Source organism: Hyla sarda, chromosome 1 (genome assembly GCF_029499605.1).
Source record: "Hyla sarda isolate aHylSar1 chromosome 1, aHylSar1.hap1, whole genome shotgun sequence".
In the NCBI taxonomy this organism is placed as follows: Eukaryota; Metazoa; Chordata; class Amphibia; order Anura; family Hylidae; genus Hyla; species Hyla sarda.
This window is the reverse complement of record NC_079189.1, coordinates 603,014,477-603,025,960: the sequence shown is the minus strand read 5'-3', so window position 1 is coordinate 603,025,960 and position 11,484 is coordinate 603,014,477. Positions and strand designations below refer to the sequence as shown.

At 46.5% G+C, this 11,484-nt stretch overlaps 1 protein-coding gene across 1 annotated transcript; it reads right to left on the bottom strand.

Annotated features, from left to right (window-relative positions):
• On the bottom strand, nt 1–9,694 carry LOC130297201 (zinc finger protein 501-like). The gene is made up of 5 exons (XM_056549418.1): nt 9,688–9,694; nt 4,597–4,706; nt 3,401–3,580; nt 2,085–2,211; nt 1–1,327 (listed from the first exon to the last, which is right to left on the bottom strand). The coding sequence occupies exons 2-5, from the start codon at nt 4,672–4,674 to the stop codon at nt 318–320; spliced, it is 1,395 nt and encodes a 464-aa protein (XP_056405393.1). The 5' UTR covers nt 4,675–4,706; nt 9,688–9,694; the 3' UTR covers nt 1–317.
• Nucleotides 9,695–11,484: the final 1,790 nt, after the last annotated feature.

The window sequence follows — 11,484 nt, the reverse complement described above, 5'->3', positions numbered from 1 at the left end:
TAAAAGAATAATTCTTCATTTACCAATTTTCAATATAAGTGAACAGCAGAAGTTTCCTACGCAAAGAGGGTCTAAAAAAGAATCAATAATACTGAACAAGACATGTTTGTAGGCAATCGATGCGAACCAGCAGTAATCTACTCGTCCATTCTGGAGCTCATCTCTTTATCATCACCGATACAAAAAGACAAGATCTGGTATTTCCTATTAAATGCACAGTACCGCTTAAATAAATAAAAAATACTGCCAAAAAGTCAAAAAAATCAAAAAATAAATAAAATTCCAATCTGATGATTTGTAGTTTTAAATTTCTCTGGTCACGGACATATTTTTCTTGTGTGAGTTCTTTGATGCACTGTTAAAGTTGACTTTTGGTTAAATGACTTTCCACATATGGAACATGAAAATGGCTTCTCCCCCGTGTGAATTCTTTGATGCCCAACGAGGTAAGATCTCAGAGTGAAACATTTGTCACATTCGGGGCATGAAAACAGTTTCTCCCCTTTGTGGATTTTTTGATGTTCGACAAGTTTAGATTTTTTATTAAAACATTTCCCACATTCTGGACATGAAAATGGCTTCTCCCCTGTGTGAGTTCTCTGATGTTTAACAAGATCTGACTTTTGAATAAAAGATTTCCCACATTCTGGGCATAGAAATGGCTTCACTCCTGTGTGAATTACCTGATGTCTCACAACATCTGACTTCCAGGTAAAACATTTCCCACATTCTGGGCATGAGAATGGCTTCTCCCCTGTGTGAATTCTCAGATGTCTCACGAGATCTGTTTTCAAGATATAACATTTCCCACATTCTGAACATGAAAATGGCTTCTCCCCTATATGAATTTTCTGGTGTTCAACAAGATGTGCTTTCTGAGTAAAACATTTCCCACATTCTGAGCATGAAAATGGCTTCTCCCCTGTGTGTGCTCTTTCATGTTCAACAAGTTTTGATTTCCAAGTAAAGCATTTCCCACATTGTGCACATAAATATGGCTTATGGTCTTTGTGAATTTTCTGATGTTTTACAAGACGTGATATCAAAGTAAAACATTTTCCACATTCTGGGCATGAAAATGGATTCTCCCCTGTGTGAGCTCTTTTAGGTTTCTCTTTCCATCTGTTGCTTTTAATCTGTTTAACAGTCTGTGATGGATCAGAAGACAGGACGGGTATAACAGGATGAGATGAGAGATCTTGGCTGTGAAGGGCTGAGGGTGTATCTGGGATAATGGAATGTTCTTCATATGTATCTTGTGTGATATCATCATCTGCTTTATAATATGAAGATATAAGATTCTCCTCTGATCTCCTGGTACAAGAATCTGCCAAGGATAAAACAGAATTTTTTGGAGTAATATAACCTTAAAAAAATGTTACATAGATTTATAGTTAGTATTTGTGTTTGACATCCCTCTGTCTCAGAATTATACCAGCATTTGAAATCATGTAAGGCTGCATTCACATCATGACATAATGAGTTAGGGACATGGCTGCTGAAGAATTTAAAAACTGGCTCCTCCCGTATCCCCGCCGGACCTGCGCCGTACTCCATTCATTTCAATTAGCCGACCGGAGTCAGCTAGTGACTCTGGTGGCTCCTATGGATAAGAGATAAGATGTCTAGCAGCGGAGTACCCCTTTAAGTGGCAAAGTACAGCACGGCTACACAACTCCTATGGACCAGAAACAGTAAGCAGCCATATAGGGGTAGTGTGAGAAGACTCCCGCGCTTCCTGTTTCCTCTACACTACTCTGTTACTTAGTAAAATTCTGAACAAATTATTTTTAAATCAATTTGTTGATCACTAGTAATGACTGGTAAATCAATGAATTATAAGCACCGCAGCATAGTTCTATGAAATAATAATAAAAAACAAGACGGCAACACCTCAGCTGATCAGCAGCTCATTTCCTTGGTTACCTAATAATCCACCAGCCAGTTCCCTGCTGGGTCCTGGCTATTTCAACTGCAACAGTTTAGTCTGTCTCTGCTTTTGCCTTGTATCTGACTGTGATTCCTTGTAGGACCTTACCCTGGCATATCTTAATCGATCATAAACTGAGCATTTAGACTATTACCTGGTGACGTGAGGGGCTGCTGATCCTCCATCATGACCTGATCCTTGTACTGATCCTTGTGTCCTTCTACATACTCCCACTCCTCCATGGAGAAATACACCGCCACGTCCTGACACCTTATAGGAACCTGACACACAATGATACAGTCATCACCCCGACCCCTCCAGTGGTGTTACTGTATAATGTCCCAGCAGTGTCACCTCTCCAGTCATCACCAGACCCCTCCATTACTGTATAATGTCCCAGCATTCCCAGCAGTGTCACCTCTCCAGTCATCACCAGACCCCTCCATTACTGTATAATGTCCCAGCATTCCCAGCAGTGTCACCTCTCCAGTCATCACCAGACCCCTCCATTACTGTATAATGTCCCAGCATTCCCAGCAGTGTCACCTCTCCAGTCATCACCAGACCCCTCCATTACTGTATAATGTCCCAGCATTCCCAGCAGTGTCACCTCTCCAGTCATCACCAGACCCCTCCATTACTGTATAATGTCCCAACATTCTCAGCAGTGTCACCTCTCCAGTCATCACCAGACCCCTCCATTACTGTATAATGTCCCAGCATTCCCAGCAGTGTCACCTCTCCAGTCATCACCAGACCCCTCCATTACTGTATAATGTCCCAGCATTCCCAGCAGTGTCACCTCTCCAGTCATCACCAGACCCCTCCATTACTGTATAATGTCCCAGCATTCCCAGCAGTGTCACCTCTACAGTCATCACCAGACCCCTCCATTACTGTATAATGTCCCAGCAGGGTCACCTCTCCAGTCATCACCAGACCCCTCCATTACTGTATAATGTCCCAGCATTCCCAGCAGTGTCACCTCTCCAGTCATCACCAGACCCCTCCATTACTGTATAATGTCCCAGCAGTGTCACCTCTCCAGTCATCACCAGACCCCTCCATTACTGTATAATGTCCCAGCATTCCCAGCAGTGTCCCCTCTCCAGTCATCATCAGACCCCTCCATTACTGTATAATGTCCCAGCATTCCCAGCAGTGTCACCTCTCCAGTCATCACCAGACCCCTCCATTACTGTATAATGTCCCAGCATTCCCAGCAGTGTCACCTCTCCAGTCATCACCAGACCCCTCCATTACTGTATAATGTCCCAGCATTCCCAGCAGTGTCACCTCTCCAGTCATCACCAGACCCCTCCATTACTGTATAATGTCCCAGCATTCCCAGCAGTGTCACCTCTCCAGTCATCACCAGACCCCTCCATTACTGTATAATGTCCCAGCAGTGTCACCTCTCCAGTCATCACCAGACCCCTCCATTACTGTATAATGTCCCAGCAGTGTCACCTCTCCAGTCAGCAGCTCCATCATCTTGTTGATCAGTTCTAGGATCTTCTGTTCCTCCATTTCCTCATGTATCAGGGAGTGAGGTGGGGGCCCCGGGATTGGGCTCAGGGTTCTTCCCCATCCTTGACACACAGGGGCCCGACAGCGCCCACTAGAGGACTTCTTCACTACTGTGTAATCCTGTGTATGGAGAGACACATTAATATCACTACATACATTCCCAGAATCCCTCACCTCTCCAGTCATATCCATCTGTAATTACATAGATAAGAATGAGGTCATGTGACATCACTCCCAGAATCCCTCACCTCTCCAGTCATATCCATCTGTTATTACATAGATAAGAATGAGGTCATGTGACATCACTCCCAGAATCCCTCACCTCTCTAGTCATATCCATCTGTTATTACATAGATAAGAATGAGGTCATGTGACATCACTCCCAGAATCCCTCACCTCTCTAGTCATATCCATCTGTTATTACATAGATAAGAATGAGGTCATGTGACATCACTCCCAGAATCCCTCACCTCTCCAGTCATATCCATCTGTAATTACATAGATAAGAATGAGGTCATGTGACATCACTCCCAGAATCCCTCACCTCTCCAGTCATATCCATCTGTTATTACATAGATAAGAATGAGGTCATGTGACATCACTCCCAGAATCCCTCACCTCTCCAGTCATATCCATCTGTTATTATATAGATAAGAATGAGGTCATGTGACATCACTCCCAGAATCCCTCACCTCTCCAGTCATATCCATCTGTTATTACATAGATAATAATGAGGTCATGTGACATCACTCCCAGAATCCCTCACCTCTCCAGTCATATCCATCTGTTATTATATAGATAAGAATGAGGTCATGTGACATCACTCCCAGAATCCCTCACCTCTCCAGTCATATCCATCTGTTATTACATAGATAAGAATGAGGTCATGTGACATCACTCCCAGCATCCCTCACCTCTCCAGTCATATCCATCTGTTATTACATAGATAATAATGAGGTCATGTGACATCACTCCCAGAATCCCTCACTTCTCCAGTCATATCCATCTGTTATTATATAGATAAGAATGAGGTCATGTGACATCACTCCCAGAATCCCTCACCTCTCCAGTCATATCCATCTGTTATTACATAGATAAGAATGAGGTCATGTGACATCACTCCCAGAATCCCTCACCTCTCCAGTAAGCTGGAAGAGTATCTGTAGGGTGAGGTTTATTATCCTGTCGGCCATCTTGTTCCTGTCTCTCTCCATGGTTGATCGGTCAATCAGTAGAGGATATTTTGCTGTAGAAATATTAATTGAAAAGAAGATGATCCAATGTAACATCACTTTAGAAAACAGTAACACAAGGTCAATATCTCCATACAGTCTAGAGGTGTTTGGGATGCAGGTATATGGGGTATGTGAGTATATAGGGGATGGTCAGGTTGGGGTCAGATCAAAGTGAAGATCTTATCCTCTCCCATAGACATACAGTCACATGACAGGGCGGTGTGTACACAGGGGCAATGGCCGCACCATCAGTAATCAGTGCCGGCTGCTATGTACATCTCCTCCTGCAGTATATACTTATTGTTATGGACAGGCTTCTCAGGCCTCTATCTGTATGCTCACATGCATGTACTAAAAGGGTAACACAAGGGGAGACCAGTGACTATAATAATTAGGTAAATATGCAGATTATAATAATATAGTAAAATGATCATATACCCAAATGTCAAAGGAAGATAATTAAAGTTCTTTTTGACCATTTGCCCCCCTGTGTTGGCGCTGTGAGTTGGAGTTGGGCCCCACATTTCACATTTTCTGGGGGGGGTTTGGTTATCAAGACGCGTTTGGGGTTTCGGTAGCTCTTGATCCGATGGTAGAACTGTAACATTTTTCGCCCAGGACTCCAGGAAAACATAGGAAACTATTTAAGTGCGGTCTGTTGCAAGTCCTTCTCCAAAACGAGAGAGGCCCCCAACAAACCTTACCCTTCACCTCCGGGCCAAAAGGTACCTGCGAGGTTCCAGATTCAATGACCCTTTTCGCCGAAGCTACTAAGGGACCACAGGTGCTCCCAGCATCACCCTAGGCGTTAGCCTGCTGTCTGCCGAGCCGTATACGGTCGGTACCCTGCTCATGAAGGAGTACTTGGGTTTTTGCAGGGAGATGAGGAACCTGATGGCCACACACACCTCCCCTAGACCACCAGGAGGGACACCCAGAAGGGCTACAGCACCCTCATCCTGTGAACAAAAACTCTACTCTCTACACTACTTTTTAAGGGTACGTTCACACATACAGGATCCTGCGCAGATTTGATGCGCAGGATTTGTAACTACCGATTAGAAGCTGTGCTCAGTCATTTAGTTTACACTGAAATCTGCAGCAGAAAATCCTGTGCATCAAATCTGCGTATGTGTGAACACAATTGGCTGATCACTAGTAATGACTGGTAAATTAATGAATTATAAGAACCGCAGCATCATTCTATGAAATAAGACTAGTGCCACAAAAAACAAGAGAGCAACACCTTAGCTGATATTAATGATTAGCATCTCATTTCCTTGGCTACCTAAAAAATCAGCCAGCCAGTTCCCTGCTGGGTCCTGGCTATTTCAACTGCAACAGTTCAGTCTGTCTGTGGTTTCGCAAGAGTATTCTTGACTGTGATTCCTTGTAGTACCCTACCATGGCATTTCTTAAACTGTGTATTCAGACTATTACGTGGTGATATGAGGGGCTGCTGATCCTCCATCATCACCTGATCCTTGTGTCCTTCTACATACTCCGACTCCTCCATGTAGTGGCACAGTGACAAATACATATAAAATAAATAAGTGAATGTTGCCATGAAGTATGGCCTGGAGATCCAGCCGGATCTATAAAAAATTCTCTGATCCTAGCCGGGAAGGCCAGGAATCAAGAGAAGTGCCAAAAGGTGTAGATGATAGTGCCTGGTGCAAACACTCAGTGAGTTCCCATTAACCACCCCCCCCCCCCCCCCCCGGGACTATAATCAGACCCAGAGGGGACAGGTCTTGTCGGGGCAGCTGTCGAACTAATTCCTCAGAACCATCCCCGGAATGCCCTGGTACACTGGCCGCCTCCATGCAGCACCTATCCTCACCAGCACCCCGAGTGCCTATGTGGTAGTCCAGTACGGGATGGTGTTTCCCCGTAGCTTTCCTGCCCTGTCAGGCAGTGTTCCTAGGGCCCCCTGCAATGGTTTCCCCCATGTAAATAGGTTATATATTATATTGTGTACTGTATCTTTAATAAATGTACCATGTGATTGTTACCCAGGAGTTACTAGTGACCAGCTGACCCCAAAGGCAACCTATGTGCTCCCTGCTAGTCTCCCCCATATAAACCCTTGGTGGAGGTAGGTTCTCTCTCTTGTTCCTGAGGTCCAGTGCAGTCAAGTTGTCTTAGTGTGTGTGTCCAGAACATTGGAGGCCTCAAGTCAAGTCCTGCAGCCACAAGTCAAGTCCTGCAGTCTCTAGTCAAGTCCTGCAGCCTCTAGTCAAGTCCTGCAGCCTCTAGTCAAGTCCTGCAGCCTCAAGCCAAGTCCTGCAGATACAAGTCAAGTCCTGCAGCTACAAGTCAAGTCCTGCAGCCTCTAGTCAAGTCCTGCAGCCTCTAGTCAAGTCCTGCAGCCTCTAGTCAAGTCCTGCAGCCTCAAGTCAAGTCCAGCAGCCTCAAGCCAAGTCCTGCAGCCTCAAGCCAAGTCCTGCAGCCTCAAGTCAAGTCCTACAGCTGCATGTCAAGTCCTGCAGCTACAAGTCAAGTCCTGCAGCCTCAAGTCAAGTCCTGCAGCTACACGTCAAGTCCTGCAGCCTAAAGTCAAGTCCTGCAGCCTCAAGTCAAGTCCTGCATCTACAAGTCAAGTCCTGCAGCCTCTAGTCAAGTCCTGCAGCCTCTAGTCAAGTCCCGCAGCTACATGTCAAGGCCTGCAGCCTCAAGTCCAGTTCTGCAGCCTCAAGCCAAGTCCTGCAGCCTCAAGCCAAGTCCTGCAGCCTCAAGCCAAGTCCTGCAGCCTCAAGTCAAGTCCTGCAGCCACAAGTCAAGTCCTGCAGCCACAAGTCAAGTCCTGTAGCCACAAGTCAAGTCTTACAGCCTCTAGTCAAGTCCTGCAGCCTCAAGTCCAGTCCTGCAGCTACACGTCAAGTCCTGCAGCCTAAAGTCAAGTCCTGCAGCCTCAAGCCAAGTCCTGCAGCCTCCAGTCAAGTCCTGCAGCCTCAAGTCAAATCCTGCAGCCTCAAGTCAAGTCCTGCAGCCAAAAGTCAAGTCCTGCATTCTCTAGTCAAGTCTTACAGCCTCTAGTCAAGTCCTGCAGCCTCAAGTCCAGTCCTGCAGCTACACGTCAAGTCCTGCAGCCTAAAGTCAAGTCCTGCAGCCTCAAGCCAAGTCCTGCAGCCTCAAGTCAAATCCTGCAGCCTCAAGTCAAATCCTGCAGCCTCAAGTCAAGTCCTGCAGCCTCAAGTCAAGTCCTGCAGCCTCAAGTCAAATCCTGCAGCCTCAAGTCAAGTCCTGCAGCCTCAAGTCAAGTCCTGCAGCCACAAGTCAAGTCCTGCAGCTACAAGTCAAGTCCTGCAGCCTCAAGTCAAGTCCTGCAGCCTCAAGTGAAGTCCTGCAGCCTAAAGTCAAGTCCTGCAGCCTCAAGTCAAGTCCTGCATCTACAAGTCAAGTCCTGCAGCCTCTAGTCAAGTCCTGCAGCCTCTAGTCAAGTCCTGCAGCCTGCAGCCTCAAGTCCAGTTCTGCAGCCTCAAGCCAAGTCCTGCAGCCTCAAGCCAAGTCCTGCAGCCTCAAGTCAAGTCCTGCAGCCACAAGTCAAGTCCTGCAGCCACAAGTCAAGTCCTGCAGCCACAAGTCAAGTCTTACAGCCTCTAGTCAAGTCCTGCAGCCTCAAGTCCAGTCCTGCAGCTACACGTCAAGTCCTGCAGCCTAAAGTCAAGTCCTGCAGCCTCAAGCCAAGTCCTGCAGCCTCCAGTCAAGTCCTGCAGCCTCAAGTCAAGTCCTGCAGCCACAAGTCAAGTCCTGCATTCTCTAGTCAAGTCTTACAGCCTCTAGTCAAGTCCTGCAGCCTCAAGTCCAGTCCTGCAGCTACACGTCAAGTCCTGCAGCCTAAAGTCAAGTCCTGCAGCCTCAAGCCAAGTCCTGCAGCCTCCAGTCAAGTCCTGCAGCCTCCAGTCAAGTCCTGCAGCCTCCAGTCAAGTCCTGCAGCCTCAAGTCAAGTCCTGCAGCCTCAAGTCAAGTCCTGCAGCCACAAGTCAAGTCCTGCAGCCACACGTCAAGTCCTGTAGCTACTGTACACGTCAAGTCCTGCAGCCTCCAGTCAAGTCCTGCAGCCTCAAGCCAAGTCCTGCAGCCTCAAGCCAAGTCCTGCAGCCTCAAGTCAAGTCCTGCAGCCTCCAGTCAAGTGCACAGTAAGCTAAAGTCACAGTCCTGTCAGTCAAGTCAAGTCTTCTGTCTACCCAGTGTGGCCTGCACTACATTCTCCTGTCTACTACAAGTCCCAGCAAACCTGCGAGGTCTCTGTGTCACTGGTCACCTTGGGCCCTGGCTGTACCGCCATAGACTGTAACAACTGTATACCTTCAGTAAAGCTACTGTTGTCTGTAACTTGGCGTCGGTGTCTTTATTGCCCCTGCGCCTAGCCCAGGATCCAGCGGTATACCTTCGGGTGGTTAAGGGTAAACCACGCCCTGGCGTAATCTACCCCTAGGGTAACAACATCTGCCCTGCACCACACGCCCCGCCATTACCACAACTTGACCAACAGGGTACTCTAACAGGAAATATCCAGCTCACAAAAAAGATCAGCCTCAGCGCCATTTAGCCCCAAGACAAGCGCGGTTCCTTCCGTAAGCATGTCTATTACTGTACGGCAGGTAAGTACTAAAATCACCTTATGAAGGATAACCTCTTTAACGTGTGCAAAACAGGGTTGCTGATGCTTACATCTATTGTATGCATGCTCATATTGGCAGAACATGCACACGTCTTATATAAAAATATGGATCTTTCCCGTGTTTTTAACACAAAGTGCCTCCAGCTGTTGCAAAACTACAATTCCCAGCATGCCCGGACAGCCTTTGGCTGTCCGGGCATGCTGGGAGTTGTAGTTTTGGAAACGCACAACAAAAAACAACTAACAAACATAAAAAACGAACCGAACGCAGACTAAATGAAGACAATAGATATAAACACAATACACAACACTTCATATATATACTACATACCTCCACCGCAGACTGTACAGAGCTGTGTACTTACCCTGTGCTTACACCACCTGCCATGATGTCACAGTCATGTGATCAGTCACATGGTACGGTGTCCATTTTAGGACATTGTCAGTCATCAGCCACAACACCGTCCCCACCTCCTCCCTCAGTCGAAACTTCCTCCCGTATAGCAGAGCCGACACTGCACAGAATATATAGTAGAGTAGAAACTGTTCATGTTCTACAGAGTCCGTATAGCAGAGCCAGCATTGAATAGCATGTATAGCAGAACCCGTATAGCAGAGCGGACACTGAATAACAGAACCCGTATAGCAGAGCGGACACTGAATAGCAGAACCCGTATAGCAGAGCGGACACTGAATAGCAGAATCTGTATAGTAGAGCGGACACTAAATAGCAGAACCCGTATAGCAGAGCTGACACTAAATAGCAGAACCCGTATAGTAGAGCGGACACTGAATAGCAGAATCTGTATAGTAGAGCGGACACTAAATAGCAGAACCCGTATAGCAGAGCGGACACTAAATAGCAGAACCCGTATAGCAGAGCGGACACTAAATAGCAGAATCTGTATAATAGAGCTGACACTAAATAGCAGAACCCGTATAGTAGAGCTGACACTAAATAGCAGAACCCGTATAGCAGAGCTGACACTAAATAGCAGAGCGGACACTGAATAGCAGAACCCATATAGTAGAGCGGACACTGAATAGCAGAACCCGTATAGCAGAGCTGACACTAAATAGCAGAACCCGTATGGCAGAGAAGACACTAAATAGCAGAACCCGTATAGCAGAGCGGACACTGAATAGCAGAACCCGTATAGTAGAGCTGACACTAAATAGCAGAACCCGTATAGCAGAGCTGACACTAAATAGCAGAATCTGTATAGTAGAGCTGACACTAAATAGCAGAACCCGTATAGCAGAGCTGACACTAAATAGCAGAATCCGTATAGCAGAGCTGACACTAAATAGCAGAGCGGACACTAAATAGCAGAACCCGTATAGTAGAGCAGACACTAAATAGCAGAACCCGTATAGTAGAGCGGACACTAAATAGCAGAATCTGTATAGTAGAGCGGACACTGAATAGCAGAATCTGTATAGTAGAGCGGACACTAAATAGCAGAACCCGTATAGCAGAGCGGACACTGAATAGCAGAACCCGTATAGCAGAGCGGACACTAAATAGCAGAATCTGTATAGTAGAGCGGACACTGAATAGCAGAACCCGTATAGCAGAGCTGACACTAAATAGCAGAATCTGTATAATAGAGCTGACACTAAATAGCAGAACCCGTATAGTAGAGCTGACACTAAATAGCAGAGCGGACACTAAATAGCAGAACCCGTATAGTAGAGCGGACACTGAATAGCAGAACCCGTATAGCAGAGCTGACACTAAATAGCAGAGCGGACACTGAATAGCAGAACCCATATAGTAGAGCGGACACTGAATAGCAGAACCCGTATAGCAGAGCGGACACTAAATAGCAGAATCTGTATAATAGAGCTGACACTAAATAGCAGAACCCGTATAGCAGAGCGGACACTGAATAGCAGAACCCGTATAGTAGAGCTGACACTAAATAGCAGAACCCGTATAGCAGAGCGGACACTGAATAGCAGAATCTGTATAGCAGAGCTGACACTAAATAGCAGAACCCGTATAGCAGAGTGGACACTGAATAGCAGAATCCGTATAGCAGAGCGGACACTAAATAGCAGAACCCGTATAGCAGAGCGGACACTAAATAGCAGAACCCGTATAGCAGAGCGGACACTGAATAGCAGAACCCGTATAGTAGAGCTGACACTGAATAGCA